Source organism: Staurois parvus, unplaced genomic scaffold (genome assembly GCF_062004578.1).
Source record: "Staurois parvus isolate SC_StPar_1 unplaced genomic scaffold, SC_StPar_1.0 ptg000225l, whole genome shotgun sequence".
In the NCBI taxonomy this organism is placed as follows: Eukaryota; Metazoa; Chordata; class Amphibia; order Anura; family Ranidae; genus Staurois; species Staurois parvus.
In genome coordinates this window covers 4,081,228-4,102,059 of record NW_028318021.1, presented here as the reverse complement: position 1 = coordinate 4,102,059, position 20,832 = coordinate 4,081,228, and the positions used below count along the sequence as shown (strand labels likewise).

At 42.2% G+C, this 20,832-nt stretch overlaps 1 protein-coding gene across 1 annotated transcript in view; it reads left to right on the top strand.

Moving 5' to 3' along the window:
* LOC149460579 (uncharacterized) overlaps positions 1–20,832 on the top strand; it is a 186,419-nt gene that overhangs the window by 137,649 nt on the left and 27,938 nt on the right. Inside the window, exon 16 of the mRNA XM_089679463.1 lies at positions 17,976–18,302. Within this exon, the coding sequence (XP_089535589.1) occupies positions 17,976–18,302 (327 nt within the window). The remainder of the gene's footprint in view (positions 1–17,975; positions 18,303–20,832) is intronic.

Here is a 20,832-nt window from a genome sequence, read left to right as displayed (position 1 = left end):
GCATTTGATTGAACAGCAGGAGCCAATGGCCCAAGTCCCCGTGTGAAGAGGAAGAGAGGGGAGAGAAGAAATCTAGAGGTGCTCAGCGCTGGAATGATTAAGCACTCTATTTAGGGAGGCTGGGGAGACAGCTTGCTGTAAGCCATAAATAATGCATTAAGGTAAAAATGCTTTGGCTTTAGAACCACTTTAAAATAATATCTGGCGATCCTGCCATGAAGGTCATTATTCAGGCACTTCCAGTTATGGGTTGACAACACTTGCTCTCTGCATATATTGCACAGATGAACTGAATATTTTTAATTTTTTCCTGACATACACTTTAACCTTTTGCACAGGGAATAGCGCAATGTGGGGGAAGCTATTTGACAGAAGGAAATAGTCGAGAAAACAATAAACTCTTGGAAGGATTTCTGTTTTACTGTGTCTAGTTCTGTAGCTCTATAAATTGCTTTAAGGGTTGTTTTTCATGTTTCATTTTGTCCGATAACACACAGACGGTATGAGCAATGTGTAGGTGTGTACAGCAGGGTGACACAACTGGATATATTAATCAGCAGCATGAGAAGCCACAGGGTTGTATGTGGTCTGTGCTACCCAGAGAGATGGAAGAGATGAAACCATCTAATGACAATGAATTTTTCCTTTCTTACTTGTCATTGAATTTTGAATGATCTCAGAAGAGTCTTAAACTGATGTCAAACTGCCATCGACACAAGCCCAAACCCCATTGACGCAGGACCTACAGTAAATAAAACAGAGTTGGAGTTTTTCATCTACTTCAATGTACCCATAGACATGAGATGACTATTCAATCTGCATTTTGATAATTTTTGGGTAGCCCAGTTGGACAGAATGTCTGTGAGCAGTTGTAAGTGCTGGCAAACAACAGTGATGATCTGCTATTGTTTCTCCCTTATGGTTACTTTCATTAAGCCTAGAACACGGGCTGAATATTGCCAACATTCTCCCCCATGTGTATGGCAGCTGGTCCGACAAAAAGCTCCTCCGGCTTCTGTTGAAGGGTCGTGACCAAAAAAAGGTCTGCTGATCGGCTTCCAATCAGCACTCAGACTATGGCTGAGAGTGCTGATGAGAGTGTTCTTGTGGGGGGGCTCCTCCTCTGCCTGTGTACCAGGCTTTCTAATTGCAGCTCTAAGCATCTCAGAAGAAATTCAAAGCCACTCAGAAGCAGTTGAAAACATCTCAAAGGCTAAGCATAAATACCTATGATGAGAGTCAAAACCAGGTTCAAGCTTTTCTTTTCAAACTCAAATTTTTTTTTAAAAATGTATTGCATTCAATTTGCTTCTGAGACTGAAGCCTTCATAAAGAAGTCCTAATGATGTATTATTGGAGGTGGCTGGAAGTGGCCCCCCTTCCTGCTTCTCATGCTTAGCTTATCCAAGCTTGCAATTGTACATGTCAAATCTGAGGGTGCTTGGATCATGTCTGTTCATCTGGCCCATGGCTAACCCTTGTAACCAGTACCACTGTGAAGTGGAACTGGACTGGATGTCAGCTTACAGAACCATTGGTCACCTGGGTACAGAACCACTAGTCACCTGGGTACATCAAAGCTGCAATATGATGTGCCTAGAAACTCACTTCTGTGAGCCAGCGGAATTATAAGCTAGGGATACTTGGCTACTTTAACTCAATTTAAACCACTTGAACAAGCCATCATACATAGATATCTTTCTCCATGCTTTTCAGGAGCCTCCACTGGCGGTTATTGTATTCCAGCAGTTGCGGCGCCCATGTCTGCTGGAATACCCAATCAGTAATTGCATCTGCAGTCACTGTTCAGCAAAAGTTTTCCACCCGTCTCCTTAAATTTTCCATTTAAAGTTTGTCAAGTGGTACCAACAGGACCACCTATGACTTGAATTTCTGATGATTCAGCAGGAATCAGCTGAAATTGGAGCCATGTACGGCCAGCTGTATTGTTGACCTCAAATCAAAAATACGATTGCAGGAAAACAGCAGAAATCAGCAATCCGACACCACATAAATTTGACTGATTAATTAGACTTGGCCAATTGTAGAGTTGAAACTGGCAATAAGGCTCCATCCACACTTGTACAAGCAACTTTGGAGTACAACTTTGATGTAACTTTGGATGGGTATGACTTGGATGTGACTTTTTGTCCCTCTACAAATTGGGACCCACTGTTGCACTACTGTTGCATGTAAAATATTCAGGTACATCTTTCATGCAACTTTTGAGGGTTAACATTGAAGTCTAAGGCCCTCAAGTTGCATGAAAGTTGGACCAAAATAGTGCCTGAACTACTTTGAAGTCACTGCGACTTTAAGTTGCACATATATGAATGTTATCATTGGAAAACATGGGGTTACGACTTGTCATGCAACATTGAAGTGTGAATGGGTTTAACTTGACAACTTCCAAACAATTTATTAAAAGATCGAACTGAAAATGAGAAAAACTATGGCAGTGTAAAAAGTGATCCAATTTTTCTGCCGGGTTCAATTTTGAATCCATCTCCTTATGATCAAATTTAAACACCATTTTCATACCTTTGATTGTGTTGAACAGCTGAGAAAATATGGAACTGAGGTTTGATTGTTCTATTAAAATTGCCAGAAGAATGGCCAGCACTAGACTTTCAGTGTGAAAAGGAGCAGAAAAGCAGAGCCTATGTATGCAATGAACAAATATGGTTTCCTCTGTGTACAAATAAAAATACAAAATATATACACTGGATCAAAGTTGTTTTTTTTTGGGGGGGGGGGGCATTTAAAACACATTTATAACAGTTTAAATTATATTTTATCATTTGAAGCAATTCTTGGAAAGACTATATGTGCAGTTTTAAAATTTCATTGTGGTTGAGTCAAAAACAGTGACATTTTAGGCTTTACCTAGGTGGCATAAAAAAAGGACACGTTCTCTGTAATATATGTGGAGTGGTTACAGTAACACTCATCACATAACTCTCTAGGTTCTCTTCAATTTTGAGTTCCTGCTTTGCTTTTGGGGTTTCTATTTCTTCACCGCTATGGTATAAATGAATACAATACATGTGATTCATTAATGACCTCATACTTCCTTCTAGAAATGCTAAACAGTCACAGTTTGTCACAGTATAGAGACGACGTGAGAAGTTATGGGTTATTTGCTATAAACATGAGACAGGCGTGTGTCGTACTCTACTTCTCTCTACTGCTTGTCAAGGGTAAGTGAATGGGAGAGTTGGGCAATAGTACAGTGTGGTTTCACCAAAGGAATAGAGACCCTTTACTTGACAAAGTGAAAATTAATTTTGTAAAGTTAATTTGCACTAAATTTTGTAACGTAAATTTGCACTGAATTTTGTAAAGTAAATTTGCACTGATCTTTGCAAGTAAAATAAAGCTGCAGAGCCAGACCATCCACAAGACAACCTAGGCAGAAACTACAGAGGACTAGATCCTTCTAGCTCCTGACGTAAACCAAGGTAAGAATTCAATTGGCCAGTCCCTTCAGAAGGAGGGGATACAGGCATTTGGTGTCTGATGGGCCCATGCTATTATCTATGACAGATAATGAAAATAGGTAGCATTTCTGTGGCCATTGTAACTCTCATTAATGCCAATCATAGGAAATGGGGGAGTTAAAGATTCTACCTTACCTCCTACCCCATTGTGCCATGCTCTACATCTTTGAAGATGTGCTCACATTACTAAGCCAATAGTGTGATACATGATTGGGTATCCAAAGTGAATAACAGTTCACCTTATTTGCGATCAATTTCCTGGCTAAGTGAAAAATCTCTACTCTTTTAATAAATCAACCCCAATATACAAAACGCCCTAGCCCATCGCAACCAATCAGAATTTGTCTTTAATTATGAGAGCATCTAAATCATTTACTGTTGGGATGAATCATCCATTGTCTTTTTTTTACATTTCTGAAATCGCAATTATAAGATCTACTTAGTTAATAATTTTCTTATCTTCAAGTGCAATTCCAAAAAAAGTTTAAACTTTTGACAGGAAGGGGAAGCTTGGATCTTGGAATCTGCATTGCCAAAAACAATAACCCAAACACGGATACCTGTTTTATGAGGGGGAGGGGTGGAGGCAACTAATCTTGAGCTGCAATTTTCGGATTACATAAATAAAATCAGCCATGAATTATCTTAGTAAAATTCGTCAGATATTTTTTGGCTTCCCCACGTCAGGAACTAATTCTCAGAGGTAATGCATTTTATTAAATTATACACAGAACAAGAGATAAGTAAACTCTTGAAAAATATGATCAACTGTGGTTTTGGCAAACGTCTACAAACTCCTGAGTCTAGGAATTTAGGAGTTACAGAACCAGAAGCCCCATAACAGTCAATGGGAAGCAAAATCAGGCTGCCAAAAATGTGTTTTAGGCTCCATGCAAACTGGGCTTAAAAAAAACACCAGTTCCCTTGGCAGAAAACCACGCTGATATAGAGCGATTTGTACACAGTTTAGGTGAGTTTAGCTGTTTTTTCTTTCTGCCAGAAAGCTCCAATCGACAATGCAAACCAGAAGGGTTTTTTCTTCCTGCCTGTAAACGTTGAGCTTAAAATATGCCTCGGATCGTCCTAATGTGTATGGACACATAGGATAATACTGAGCTGCTTCTACAGGCAAAACACAAAACTCCTGCAGAAGAAGCGATTTATAAGCCAGCGTGCATGGAGCCTTACAGAGCAGCCAATGTAGAATGGTGCAGAATGATTTCAGAAGCTCCTGGTGGACTTGTGAGAGATGGGGCCACAAAATGTAAAAAGTGGATGCGCTCTGGGGCAATTGAAAAAAATGTAAAACAAACCATCAGCAGCACCTAGGAAGCCCTAAGCCCTCATGCACACTTGACATTTTGCTAACGCTGGTAACATTAGCTGTGTAAAGTCATGTTAAAAACGTGAGTTTTTCAGCTTTTTTTAGTGTTTTTGCATTAGTGTTTAGCTGCGTTTTACTGCATTTTTCCATCTTTGTGGTTTTTAACTTTTTTTTTACCCCCAAAAATCTTTTGGGTGGTAAAAAAAATCAAAAAACGCTGGTTTGCGGTGTTTTACTGCGTTTTTCAGTGTTAGAGCGTTTTTACAGCTGAAAAAGTCCTCTAGAAACCCACTAGTTTGGGTTTTTTTTCCAGCGAAAAACGTCCCAGCCAAAAAACATGGATTACAGTGTATGATTGCATGGACCCATAGGATAACATACTGGGGGGTTTACTGGCTGTAGAAAAAAACAGCAAAAGACAAAAACAGCCGCTGTAAAAACGTCCAGTGTGCATGAGGACTAAAACTGTACCAGGAATTCTAAGATAGAAGGGTGGCCCTGGTGCCACTGGCAGTTAAGCTAACAGCGATGGAAATCACAGGTAGCCTCCAGGGCTACCAGAAATAGTGTCCCCATTGGAAAATTTCTTCTCTATTCCTGTTCTGGTGACCACTTACAATTTGGATTTTTCCTTCACTTTCAGCCCTCGTGCGCACTGGACATTTCGATAATGCTGGTAACAGCTGTGTAAAGTCACGTTGAAAATGTGAGTTTTTCAGCTTTCTTGTGTTTTTGCATTAGCGTTTAGCCACGTTTTCCACGTTTGCATTTTTTAGCGTTTTTTTAACAAAAAAAATAAACTTCCAAAAACACCGGTTTGCGGCAGTTTACCGCATTTTACCGCGTTTTTCAGCATTAGAGCAATTTACAGCTAAAAACTCCAGAAACCCACTAGTCCTGGATTTTTTTTCCAGCCAAAAAACGTCCCAGCCAAAAAACTTGGATTGCAGTGTATGTGTGCATGGACCCATAGGATAACATGCTGGGGGGGGGTTACTGGCTGTAGAAAAAAATGTCAAAAGCCAAAAACAGCCACTGTAAAAATGTCCAGTGTGCATGAGGACTCAGTGGTACTGGTTATCAGGTAACCTTTCCACTTTATGTGCTAAAAAAAAGTTTTGCTGTCTTCTATACTTTAAAGTGATTGTAAATTTTTAAAATAATAAGCATGTCTATACTTACCTGTTCTGTGAATTGCACAGAGTGGCCCTGATCCTCCTTTTCCCAGGTCCCCCGCCGGCGCTCCTGGCTCCTCCTCTCTTGCTGGTGCCCCCAATAGGAAGTCGATTCCCATGGGGGCACTCATGTGGGCTCACTCCTGAGTCAGCCCCACCCTCTGCTCCCTCATCACTAGAGTTGATTGACAGGAGAAGGAGCCAATGGTTCCTACATTGGAGAGGGACAAAGCCAGTAGAGAAGCAGCTCTCATCCACAGAGCTGGATCGTGATGGGGCTCAGGTGAGTATAAGGTGGGCAGGAGCAGATTCTTTTACACAGACTGCATTACGGTAAAAAACCTTGAGGCTTTAGAACCACTTTATGGTAATATTTCCCCAATCACTTGTTTATATGAAAATGTTGAAAAGGTTTATTGAAAGATTAATAATTATTATTAATCATAATTAATAATTATGCTGACATTCTAAAATGTAAGTGGCTAATTATGCAAAAAAAAAAAAAACATTGACAGGCTAACTGAACACAGTGAAGTGGGAGGTTCAAAGTGCAGGACCAATGGCATCCAATCACCAGTAATCTTTTATTGCTCTAATTGTTTTAAAATGATGAAAGTTGATTGGTTGCTAGATGATATGACACCTATGGCCTCATCACTATCCTTGCTGAACAAGCTTTGTTTGAAAATTAAAGCAGAATTAAACTCTCTCAAACAACAATAACTAATTTTATTCTTTATGCTGCTAGCATTAGTAAATAAATAAGAAGGTATATTGTATTTACACTATTTTTTTACATTTCTTCAGTTGCCTCATGGTTTCTGGCCTAGGACAAAATGATGTCAAACATCCCAGGAGTCTTTATGACATTCTTTTTTCATCTGGAGGAGGGGTTTTCTCAGCTAAGGGCAGATGGATTCCAGGAAGTAAATGCTACACAAATCATCTGCCCTTACCCAAGATGACCATAGCTAAACACATTAGGGGGGCATTTTTTAACCGCTAGCCTACAGGGCACTTAAACACACTTCCTGCCCAGGCCAATTTCCAGCTTTCAGAGCTGTCGCACTTTGAATGACAATTGCGTGGTCAAACAACACTGTACTCATATGAAATTTTTGTCATTATTTTGTGACAGATAGAGCTTTATTTTGCAGGTATTTAATCACCTCTGGGTTTTTTATTTTTTCTTAAACCAAAAATCACTAAAAATTTTGAAAAAAAATGTTTTTTCTTAGTTTTTGTTATAAAATTTTGTAAATAAGTGATTTTTCTCCTTCACTGATGTGCGCTAATGAGGCTGCAGTGATGGGCACTGATAGGCTGCACTGATGGACACTGAAAGGTGGCACTGATGGGCACTGATGAGGAGGCACTGGTAGGTGGCACTGATGGGCATTGACAGGCATCACTGATGGGCACTGAAAGGCAGCACTGATACATGGCACTGATAGGCAGCACTGACTGGCACTGATAGGCGGCACTGACTGGCACTGATAGGTGGCACTGGTTGGCAGCACTGATAGGTGGCACTGATTGGCATTGATAGGTGGCACTGACTGGCACTGATGGGTGACACTGAAAGGCAGCTCAGATGGGCACTGATATGCACTGGTAGGCACTGATATGTGGCACTGATGGGCACTGATATAAGGCACTGATGGACGCTGACAGGTGGCACTGCTGGGGCTACACTGATCATCAGGGCACACTGATCATCAGTGCCCTGATGATGAGTGTACATGTCCATTCCGCGGAAAGCCGATTACCGGCTGTCCTCTCCTCTCGAGCTGTCAGTGTGACAGCTCGAGAGGAGAGAAATGCCAATAACCGGCATTTCCCTGTTTACATGTGATCAGCTGTGATTGGACACAGCTGATCACATGACCGAGCCGACATCTTCGGCTCTTTCCGTGATCGGTGATCCGCACACCAAGGGACACAGCACACTGCTGATCGCCGCGCTGCATGCTCCCTGAGCCGCGCATGTGCAGTGAGAATAGGAGGACATCATATGACGTCCTCCCAGAATGAGAGAACCACCTTGCACCCGTCATATTACTATTTGGCGGGCGGGAGGTGGTTAAAGTGCTTTCTCAACAAGCATGGAGACATGGTTGGATGGGTGAGTTTTTGGTTTGTGCTGCTCAGATACAGTTTATTCCCAAAATTTCTGATTTGTAAGGGGAACCCTATAAAAAAGGTTTGGCATTCCCCTTAAAAATCCATGCTAGAACCTTATATTTGATGAGGGTCAGGCATTAATTTTAAGGGGAAACCCCATACACAAAAACAAGAAAAAAAGAGCGGTGTCCCCCAAAAATCCACATCAGACCCCTACTTGAGCATGAAGCATGGGTTTCCGTCATGGTATTCACAAGCTTCCAAAACCATACCAGACCACTGCCACATGCCCTCAACTTGGGGAAGGGTATCTTGCCAGGGAGAGCAGTTGTTGGGGGGGTGGCAATTTTTCCTTAGCAGGTTGGTGGGTGTTGTTCATCATGATCCGCATGGATATACATTGGCAGACAACATTATTGATGATACATTTACACTGTGGGATTTTTTGTTTTTCATTTTTTTTTTACACTATATTTTTTTGTGTGAATGAGTAACCAGGGCTACGATGTACTCCTTACTCACTCACATAAAGTAGGGTAATAGTTTAAACACCTGCCGACCACTCACAGTAAAGATATTGTGAATGGGCGGCAGGTACAGGCACAGTCACTTTCATGTACATGACTGGCCTTTTGGGTTTGGGGCACTCATCCCCTGCCGACCCATGCTGTGATTAGACACAGCATGAGTTTGGCAGCCGATTTCCATCAATGATTTCATCTGAAGCCTGCTGATCAGCTGTGTCCAATCACACATAGAGCTCTGTGTTTGCAAACATACAGATCTCCATGTACATAGGAAAACAGCAATCTGGCTCTTTCTTCTCCCTGAAAAGCAGGGAGAAAACACAGTCAGATTAGTAAGTAAAAGCAGCACACAATACAAACATTACACTTGTTAGGCACACAGAGTCTTGATTGCCCCTAGATGTTAACCCCTTCCAAATCAGTGTCACTAGTACAGTGTCAGTGTACAGTATAATCACTGACCACTGTATTAGCGCCACTAGTGACTTCAATGTCAGTTAATGCCAGATTGCCCCCCATCCTATCACAGTCGCACTAAAAGTCGCTGATCACTGCCAGTACAGTATAGTGTCTAAAACTGGGTAAATTCCAGTATATATAGTATACCATAGTTTGTAGATGCTATAACTTTCGCACAAACCAATTAATATACACTTATTGGGATTTTGTTTGTTTTTCCAAAGACATGTGGCAGATTACATCAATGTATGAAGAAATTAGATTTTTTAAATATATATATGAGAAATGTTTTATAACAGAAAGTAGAAAATATTTAGTTATTTTTTCCAAAATGTTGGTCTTTTTTTGTTTATATAATAAATAAATATAAAAGCAGTCGTGATCAAATATCACCAAAGGAAAGCTCTATTTAGCAGAGTGCTGAATAGCAAAAAAATGCCCTGGTCATTAGGAGTGTAAAACCTTCTGGAGGGCAAGTGGTTAAAGACGGCTTCTAGATTCTGATAAGCCCTCACCAGGCCAGTTACGTGGGTATGAGGCTCCTGTCATCAACAAGGGGCAAGGTGCTTGCTGGGGGTTCATCCTGGCAAGGTACCCTCCCCATGTGGAGGGTATGTGTCCTTGTGTCTAGGTATGGTTCAGATGAAGGGTGTGCAGGAAAATGCTAGGTGATGCTGGGTGTCCTCCAGCCAGCAAATTAGACAGGCTGTATCTGACTTGCTGTAGATCTTTAAAGGAAATGGTGAAAGAGTGACAGCAGATAAAGATCAAGTTATCCACTGTGTTTGCCCCTGTTTGATCTTTTTGTTTTTTTTCCCTTTTAACCTTTTTGGTCTGAGATCTATATTTGTCCCAAGTATCCTTTCATTTATTTAGGTCAGTCATAGACAGTTTGAATCTCGACCGGTTCAGCAGGGGCAGGCTGTTTCATGTACAGGAATGCAGACAACACAAGATGCTGGTGTGAGGAATCATGTTGTACACAGAACTACATCCAGGTCAGCATAGAACAGGAAACAGGAAACAGGAAGTATAAGGCAATGCAATATTACCATATGCAAGTAGGGTCACAGTATTTGCATAATAACTCTATAACATCTCCCTTTTTTACATTCAATTCAAACCTTATAAACAATTAAACTAAAACAGATCCTGAACAGTCTTGAACATGGCATACTGTGTTACTGGTAGATACACTACAAATTGAGTCTATCCGGTGGTCTTGAAACTCGACCACTACGCAAGACCACAGGGATTTTGCCTGGGGAAATCCGTTCAGCTCCAGAAGGTGTTGATAAGGAGCTACCCTCTTTCCTGGCTGGTGTGTTTGGCAAAGAAGAACTTGACGGGATATGTGGCTGCATTTTGTCATCCTCATTGTATCCCGATATGACAGCAGAGTTCTCTCTGCTTTGAGTATATGGTCCAGTAGGACTCGGGGCATTGAGCACCTCAGGAGGATCACGTGCAGGATGCTCATAGGCTTGTGTGGTGAATCGTTCTGCCTTTCGCAGGTCCACTCGATTGCGGCGGTAAAGACTGCCTTCTACATCCACAAGATATGATTGAGGAGCAACTCTCTGCACACAGGAACCTAGTCTCCAGCGACCGGTCCTGTCACCTGGAAGCGGCTTCATACGGATTGGCTCCCCAATGCTTAGTTCAGGTAAGTCTTTAGCAGGCACATCGTATGACAGCTTGGCAATCTGTTTCCTCCGCTGCAGTTTCGCCGGGACACCTGTAACCACACAAGGATCAAGTAATATGTTTGCCACAGGCAATGAAGTCTTCAGTCTCCTAGACATCAAGCGCTGTGCAGGACTACTGTCCATGCCTTCAGATGGGGTGTTCCTCCAATGTAGAATGGCCTTCCACGGATCAGTACCATCAAACTTGGCCTTCTTACAAAGATTCTTCACTATCTTGACAGCCGATTCCGCTTTGCCATTTGCTTGCGGGTGCCTCGGGGATGAGGTAACATGCTTGAATCCCCAATCTTTAAAGAACCGTCTGAACTGCTCACATGCAAATTGAGGTCCATTATCCGAGATTACTCTATCCGGCTGGCCATAACGTGCAAACTGTGCTTTACAACGCTTGATGGTAGTATCAGCAGACAGGTCAGGAAGTAGCTCAATCTCCCAAAAGTCAGAATAGTGATCAACAATTAGTAGAAAATCCTGGCCAGCATAATTCAGCAAGTTCATGCTTACAATTTGCCAAGGCCGGGTGGGCAGCACATGCGACATCATAGGTTCTTTCTGTTGTGCCTGCGCATATTCATTGCATGCCGAGCAACAGCTAACAAAGTCTCTAATCTCATTCTGCATGTTGGGCCAGTATAGGGTATCACATGCTTGCCTATAGCATGCTTCTCCGCCAATGTGACTGGCATGAATACGAGTCAGCATCTCTGATCTTAAAGATTTAGGAATGATGACCCTTGGCCCCTTGTACAGTATACCATCCTGAATGGCGATTTCATCTCTGAAAGTCCAATATTCTCTCACAAGTAATGGCACTTCCAACTTGGAATCAGGCCAACCATTCAGAACAACATATTTAAGAGCCTGCAAACTCTTATCAGTTTCAGTGTGCTGTTTTATCTGAAGCAATCTTTGGTCCGTGACGTTTAAATAGTCTGAATGATTAATCTGTGACAGGACATCCAGGTCCCGTTGAACATTGCAAACTGTGTGTTGTGCATACTCAGGTGTACCACCTGCTTCTGTAGCTCTGCTAAGAGTGTCACTAATGTACATTTCAGGACCAGGTTTATAGACAACATTTAGGCAATAGTTTTGTAATGTTAGCATCATGCTCTGTAGACGTTTGGGTGCACACAAAAGTGGTTTCTTGAAAATAGAAATCAGAGGTTTATGGTCAGTTTCTGCCGTGATCTCGTCGCGCCCATAGAGGTAGCGATGAAAGCGCTGACAGGCAAACACTATACTCAGACACTCCTTTTCTATTTGTGCGTAGTTTTGTTCCGTAAGAGTCAGTGCTCTTGAAACAAAAGCAATAGGCTGGCCAGCTTGCAATAGGCAACACCCAAGTCCAGTTTTGCTTGCATCACTTTGAATAGTTACAGGTTTTGTAACGTCATAGTACTTCAGGACAGGTGTGTCCGTGACCAAGCGTTTGATGTCCTGCACTGCATTATCATGCTATGGAAGCCAATGCCAAACAGCGTCCTTGTCCAGAAGCCTTCTCAATGGCTCGCAGACCTCCTACCACACCTCAGAGAGGTGTGGTAGGAATTTTGCTAGGTAGGTAACAAATCCAATGAAGCGTTGCAGGGATTTCATATTTGCTGGCTGCGGCATATCCTGTATGGCTCTGATTTTTTCTGGGTCAGCCTTCAAACCCTCCCAGGTTAGAATGTGTCCATGAAAGCGGACCTCTTCGACCTTGAATTGCAGTTTTTTCATGCCAAGTCTCAATTTTACCTGCCTACAACGATTCATCAGTTCCAGCAGTTTGCCATCATGATCTTGCTCTGCTTCCACATCTGTGTCCCCACAGCCAACCACAAGGATGTCATCAGCTATTGGTTCAATACCACCGAGTCCAGCCAATAGTTCATGTTGTTTACGTTGATACACCTCTGGTGCAACTGATACTCCAAAAGGCAGTTTGAGCCATCTTTTCCTGCCACGGAGTCCAGAAGGTTGTCATGTAACTACTTGCATCATCCAACTTACATTGTAAAAATGCATCCCGGGCATCAACAAGTGTGAACAGACGTGCCTTTGGCAGCTTGTACAAAACATCCTCGAGAGTTGGCATGATGTAGTGAGATCGTCTCAGTGCCATATTTAAGAATTTGGGATCTATGCATATTCGTAGCTTATTTGGCTTCCTTACAATCACCATGTTGCTTATCCAGTCAGTTGGGTCACTCACTGGTGCCAAGTGTCCATTGGCCTCATACTGGTCAAGCTGTGCCTTAACTGCTTGTTTTAATGCCACCGGCACATTGCGTGGTGCACATTGGACTGGAGGGACACTCAAATCAAGGTCGAAATGAACTTCCCCTGGTACAGATTCCACTGGCCCAGTAAACACATCACTAAATTCCTTTAGCAGCAGTTGTTTTGTCAAGGGCCCCTTGGATAGATTGTCCATCACATTAAGCTCTGCAGGGACAGAGAAATGTATCAGCCCTAGACGCTCACAGGTTGAGCCAGACAACAGTGGCTTTTGGCAGGCTTCCACAATTTCAAACTCCAGCTTGTGTGTTAGTCCATGTATGGCACATTCTGTCTTGAAGAGCCCTAGAGATTTCATAATCGCACCTGAGTATAACTTTAACCTGGTGTCACTTGGCAGTAGACGTGCTTCTGGTGCTAACACCATTTTGTCTCTTAAGCACATTACATCACAAGTTGCTCCTGAATCGAGCTGGCAGGATTGGGGCTTATTATTTAAATGTAAAGTGACAAACCATTTCTTTCCTCTGGATTGCACAGTGCCGATCAATTCACTGGTGTATATAACTTCAGTGGTGTGTGTCTCTTCCTCATATGTGGATGTGTTCTCCACATTGTGTAATTTGCCTATTGATGGCCGTCGTTTACTTGAAAAACAAACGTTAGCAAAATGGTTTGTTCTTCCACAAGACTTACAAGACTTCCCATAAGCTGGACACTGCTCTTTAATTCTTTGATGCACAGTCCCACAGTATTTGCAAGCCGTAGGGTTGGCAGTATTTGTGCTCATCAGGCGGCGTTGCTGCAGTTTGTTTATGTTGCGATGCTGCATTGCAATGTTTATGCTGTCGGTCTGCTGTCTGTCCTGTTCCATAACTGTCAGTGAGCTCTGCTGTACGGCACGTCTCAATGGCTGTGTGTAGAGTTAACTCGTGTACTCTTAGGAGGCGCCTGCGTGTGCTCTTGCTAGCTATACCAAGAACAATTTTGTCCCTTATCAATTCGTCTCTGAGTGTGCCATATTCACAAGTTGCTGCCTTTTCTCTCAAGTGTGTAACAAAGTTATCAAAAGATTCTCCCTCTTCTTGTTTGCAGCATCCAAACACATACCTTTCATAAATGACATTTTTAGCAGGTTTGAAATAAGCTTCCAGTGCATTTAGAATGGCTGTAACATTGTGTTGCTGATCTGCTGTGAGGGTCAGATTGTGTTTATACACATGCCTGCATTCACTGCCCATGACTCTTCTCAGGGTTGCTGCCTGCACTACTGCAGATTTCTCATTCAAGCCTGTAGCCAGAGAATAATCTTCAAAGTCAGCTCTGAAAGATTCCCATTTGCTGCTCCAATCCCCACTCATTGTCATCCCCTCTGGGGGAGGTATGCAATTCATGGCGGCCATATTGTCAGTAAGCCTCTGAGCTATCAAATATCAGAAAGTCCACAGTCTCAGGCTGTAGTTCACAAACCTGTGTTTCCCAAAGCTGCTGTGCTCCAAACAAGAGGCTCAGTCCTGATTCAAGTCACTTCTGACACCATGTTTCATGTACAGGAATGCAGACAACACAAGATGCTGGTGTGAGGAATCATGTTGTACACAGAACTACATCCAGGTCAGCATAGAACAGGAAACAGGAAGTATAAGGCAATGCAATATTACCATATGCAAGTAGGGTCACAGTATTTGCATAATAACTCTATAACACAGGCTGAGATTCAAGACATGTATGGGCAGGCTGAATGCACTCAACTTGATCAATCAATCAACTTGGGTACAACCAGCCTGTTGGATTTTCCATGCAATTATTGCCAGTAGCCCCCTGCTGGGAGAACACAATGGCTCTGTGGGAGGGATTCCCCCATCCACACTGTGTAGATGGGGGAATCAAGCTATTTCATTTCCTGCAAAAGACAATTGCTACATCAACGGCCAGCTTTACTGCTGACTAAGTCACTTCATCTGCTGGAAGTTTGTTCTTCACATCAACTACTTTTTCTGCAAAATAATACATTTGAACGTTGGCTTTGAACTTTTCTCCTGCTAGTTTGAGGTCTGTACACTCTGTAAGAAACTCATAGTGTGCAGTGAATTCAAAGCAAGCATTTTCAGTACAGTGTGCAACTGTGCAAAACTGAAGATAAGGGCGGAGTTCAGATTGAAGGTGATTCTGTAACCAATTTAAGATCACAGAAAAATCATGCATTTTAAATGCTTACTTGCAGTCTTTTTCTTTTCCATAAATGATTTTTATTAACTTGCGATGTGCTTCTGAACTTCCTAGAAAATGTGAATACTCCAGGGGAGTCAGTTGCTTAGCACATTTCCCTCGTTGCATGTTATAACCTTCTCCTCCTCTAAGAAGTGTCTGTGCTGGCCCAGCTCCTTTATCCTTCACCTCCATAGTCCTTTATGTGAAGAATGCAGCAAAGGTGAATACTGCAGAGTTTCTCTTGATTGCAAGCTCTGAGTGTGCTGGGGCTGCTGACATCACATCCAGGATTTCCACGCAGGCTTTTACAGCTGGATAAAATACATGAAATGCACAAATAGTCTTATGGGAAGATTTTTGTTGAAACGAATGGTCTTGTATCATGGTCGATTCAAGTTTGTGAAAGAGGAAAAGGCATATTGCTATTTTTATGGAAAATTCAGGCACCTATAAAAGAAAAAACTTGGTTTGGTAAACAGAAATACAGTATTGATTTAAAATTGCTAACCTTAATTTTATTTGATAAAAATGTAAAGTTAATTTAATGTATTTTAAAGTTTACACACCTACAGTCCTGCTTTAGCTTAAATTCCTATCTTCGTATGTGCAGCAAATTAAAGAGTAAACCCTGAGCCCTGGCTCACACTGATGCGGTGCAGAATTTGCAGCGTCTTCTGTGCGAATTTCGCACCGCATCAGAATCGCACCCCATTCATGCGAACCACTGCGGGTGTGTAAGTTAACAACAACCCGAAAGCAGTCTGTAAAACGTGGTGCGATGTACAGAATCCGATCGCATAGGTGTGAATACCCATGCGATCTGATTCTAGTGCAGACACAAAAAAGGGTCCTACACCTTTTTGGTGCAGGTGCGGTGTGATTAGAGCCATACAAAATTGCACTGCACACAAATCGCATGTGATTTGCACAGGCATGCGGTGCGGTTCCTGTGCAAATCACATGTGATATACCGCACCACAGATATGTGAACCCAGGCTGAAAGGAAAACCACACCTTTACATTTTGCTTCACCTAGTGTAAAATCATTTTTGTGCTCCCAATCCTTATCTTAAAAGGCCTCTTGCACACTGCAGCTTGAAAAAGCTCAGTATATCATTTTTCTTTACTGATCTAAAATGCAGACCATTGTTTACAATGTGCTTGTACACACAAGTGTGTGAACAGCCACTGGGTATTCCTGAGTGAAAAAAAATCTGCATTCCTGGTCAGTATTTTGTGCCAATATGCGCATATTGCAATATGCAAATATTAATGGGTTTTGTATAGGAATGTACCATGCGCGTGAATGTGCATATGCACACATAAATATGCGTGATTGCACGCGAAACAGTTGCAATTAGATCCAGAAATGCTGATGCTCAAACATCAGTACTGTGTACAAGAGGCCTTATACAATGGAAAGGAAAAATTCAGGAGCGCACTTTGTGCACAGTAGTATGGCCACAGTGCATGCGCAATAGGGGCTGCTGGCACAGTCTGACTGGTGCATGCGCAGTAGGGGCTCCTGTTTCTGAGATCTGGAGCTGTGCCTGGAGAAATCCAAGCACAATGTTGTGCATGTGCCAGCACAATGGCAGAAACAGGAGCCCCTACTGAGCATGCGCCAGTTAGACAGCACCAGCGCCCCAACACGATCGTTTTGGCCAGGCACAGCACCAGCAGTCCTTACTGTACATGCATCCCACACACTAGGCACCAGATAATGGCAGTGCACATGTGGGGGTGTCACCAGGGAGATACTGGAGACAAGACAGACACAATTTCAAGCAGAAACTCAATAAAACCTACTATCATAGGTCAGTAATGCTGTAAAGTCTGCACAAAACTGGGAACAGGAATCGAAGGTGACATACTAAGGTTGATTTACTAAAGACAATTAGACTGTGCACTTTGCAAAGTGCAATTGCACTGTGCAAGTGCAGTTGCTCCAGAGCTTAGTAAATGAGGTAAAGCTTCTCTTTGCCAAGCGTACCCAATCACATGCAAGGAACATTTTAAAAAAAAAACAGCATTTTTGCTTACACATGCTTGGAGGATGGAAGTCAGCAGAGCTTCTGTTCATTTATTAAACTCTGGAGTACCAGGGGCGGACTGACCATTCGAGCACTCAGGCACTGCCCGAGGGCCCAGGGTCAATAAGGGGCCCCATAAAATGCCCCTGGTACCTTTTTTATAGGCTTTTTTTGGGTGTGCTTTGAGTGTGGGCAAGGACACAGGGGCCCCATGATCCCCTATTGCCTGGGGGCCCCATGAGTTGTCAGTCCGCCACTGGGAGTAACTGCTCATGCGGCATGCAATTGCACTTTGCAAAGTGCACAATCTAATTGCCTTTAGTAAATCTACCCCAATGCATGCAACTACCATTATTAATTTTTTCAAAGAAGAATTATTATCATCTTAAATTTGTTGTTGGAGGTGACCTCCAGGAGAGGGGACTAGGGGTAAGAGCGATGGACCCAGAGCTGAGCTTTGATACATGTAAAAATGATCCTGGAGCGCCACCTGCTGGCTTAAACATTATATATAAAATATTTATTAGGACATAACTAAATACAGTATGTATAGCAAACAAAATGTTTTGCCTTTAACCACTTTGCCGTGGCTTTGATGTCAGAATAGTAAATAGGATGTCTAAAACCTAATATCCACAGCCATGTTCACATAACATTCTGACACCTACATTATCTTTTTTTTTGTATCAGCTGATGATGTGTATGGACTTGTGGGCAGTGCAGTGACCTTGTCCTGTACATACTCAGTAAAACATGGGAAAACCTCCATGTGCTGGGGAAGAGGCAGATGTCCATATTCTCAATGTACCGATCCAATCCTCTGGACAGATGGCAGCACAGTGACCGAGATGACAGCTGATATCAGATACAAGTTATTGGGTGACATAACACAAGGAAATGTATCATTGACTATTAGAAATGTAAGTAAGACAGATGAAGGCACATATTGCTGCAGAGTGGAAATCCCTGGATGGTTCAATGATCAGAGACTTGAAAAAAGTGTGAAAATACTTGAAGGTAAGATCCTAGGTTTCATTTTGATGGTTTTGTTTGCCAAATGCAGAAAATAACACCATTTGTGTTACATGCTTTACCCAAGTCTACAGTTACCGCAGCCCACCTTGCCAATAGGTAGAACCTGCCCCATACCTGAATGAATAGAACTGCTTTGCTAAAGTGGAAAAGAGGAACATCAGCTTCCCATAACATCCCCTCTTGCCTGTTATGCAGGTTTTTTTCAGAATATAAATGCAGCTAATACACCAACAGGAGCTGGCTGTCTCTTCTGGGTTCTTGCAGACAGCCCCAGGTGTCCCTGCTCCTGGAATATTGGATGGGGATCACAGGAGGCTGCAGGAGCAGGCACATATTATCCCATAGGAAAGAATGGAGAGGGTAAGTCTGAGTAGAAAAAAAAATTCAAACCAAAAGAAAAAATGGCTTGTTAATACTGCAAAGGGTTGCAGAGAGAAAATGTTCATTTTTGAGCGAGGGTTACTGTAATGGGGGTAAACACTTCCTTCTCCAAAGTAACATTATTAAAGAAAAATTCCAGTAAGAACCATTTGCATTAAACGTGACTATCAATGGTTTAAAAATGATTTAATAAACGTTTTCCTGCAAATAAAAGTAAATCTATAGCCAAACCTTGTTTGGATCGAAAGGGGAAGGATTGGAACTTAAAGGGTCTACTTATAAAAAAAGAAAATCACCGTGTGAATGTCTTACACCAGGGGTGGGCAACTGTGGCCCTCCAGCTGTTGGTGAACTACAAGTCCCATCATGCCTCTGCCTTTGGGAGTCATCCTTGTAACTGTTAGTTTTGCAATGCCTCATGGGACTTGTAGTTCTACAACAGCTGGAGGGCCACAGTTGCCCACCCCTGTCTTACACCATCAAGAGTAATCTCTGTAAGTTGCCTAAGATGTTTATTTCATATAATTGTCAACTCCCCCCAGTGGCCATAATGCTGAAATTTCCTGAAATACCTCGATCAGGAAAATACCACTTTATGGCCATTAGATTAAGCTGATAATCAAAGGAACAGACCCCTAGAACATCAATTGAGCAAAATAAATGGAAACTAAAGTAATGATAATGGTTAAAAACAAAAGCAAAAAAAAGGTAGAAAAATGATAGCTAAGGGTAAAGGGCTGCTGCTGTAATTCAGAGCAAGTTGCAGCTATGATTTTATGACTTATGTCCAGCAGTCTACTTAAAGTGTTACTAAACCCAGGACCCTGCATTCACTATATCTGGTCTCCCACAGTACATAGAACATAGAAATGCAATTATTTTAATAAATATAAACTGCTAAGTACATTTTCTCATCAGCAGTTAGAGCCATCTTGTGACTTCTATCAGTGTCCAGCAGAGCACTGGTTAAAGCTTGTAGGGGGATTTTCCATTCTCCCCTGATTGTCCTATGAGGATGCAGAACCACTGACCCTCTGTCTGGGCTGTGCTGATCACATGCACTCTCCCAAGACAAAAAACTCTCGAGCAATATACACTAAACTGAGTATGTGCAGCTTGCCCCCAAGGCTCTGTTCTATCAGGAGATGAACTGGGGACAGTGGAAGAAGGGGAGGATCAGAGAAGACAGGATCAAACATCCATTTTGCACAATGGAGAAGATTAACCTCTTTGCTGCATTTACAGACTGATTTTACTGTTGTGGGTTTAGTAACACTTTCACTTCCTGTCTGGTAAAAAGGTTGTCCCCATATAGAAGTAAAACCTGACAGAGGTTCTAACCTTTTCCCATGCTATCCCAAACTAGAAAAGTTTGGGGTATAAATTCACTTTTATACTTTCCCCTCCTGCCTGTGCCACCTTCTCTGTCTTTAACTTAAAAACAAATCTTCAACCTCCAACTTTTCCAAGAGTGTTAAATGCTTGGCCCCCACCTCTATATTCTTAGCTTCCATCCACCAGCTGCTATGCTATTTACTTTGGAGGGAAACTAAAGCTGAGCTCCAGGCACAAAAACTTGCATTTAAATATATTCCCCAAAAACCACAAATGATTTAAATTTACTTTTGTGCACCAACTGTCTGTACAAACCCAGATATTACCTTGTAAAACAAGTGATGATATTGTCACTGCCTGTGCAGAGACCAGAGCTGTGGGAGAGTCCCACCAATACAAGACCAGTCACCCTGCACAAGGATAGAGAGCAGCAGTCTTTATTACAGGAAGCTCCTGCATAGAGGAAACATTCCATGCTGGATCACTGCACAGATCTGGGAGAAATACACAAAGCACACCAAGATTCAATTAAGAATACACATGCCTCTTGTATTCAGATAATATCTGCTTTAATACCTTTTAAACTAGTGACTTGTTAGGGAATAAAGCGCTTCCCTTCCCGTGCGTCTGGTGTCATTCCTCGGAGTTTTAGCTATGCAGTCAGAAACACGGCATTATTTGTCTTCTAGGAGAGCATTTCCAAAAGTACTTTCTTTTCTAACACAGCACACTACAACGCATGGCAGTGCGTTACTATGCGTTATGGTGTGCTGCAATGCATTTGTGTTGGCAATGT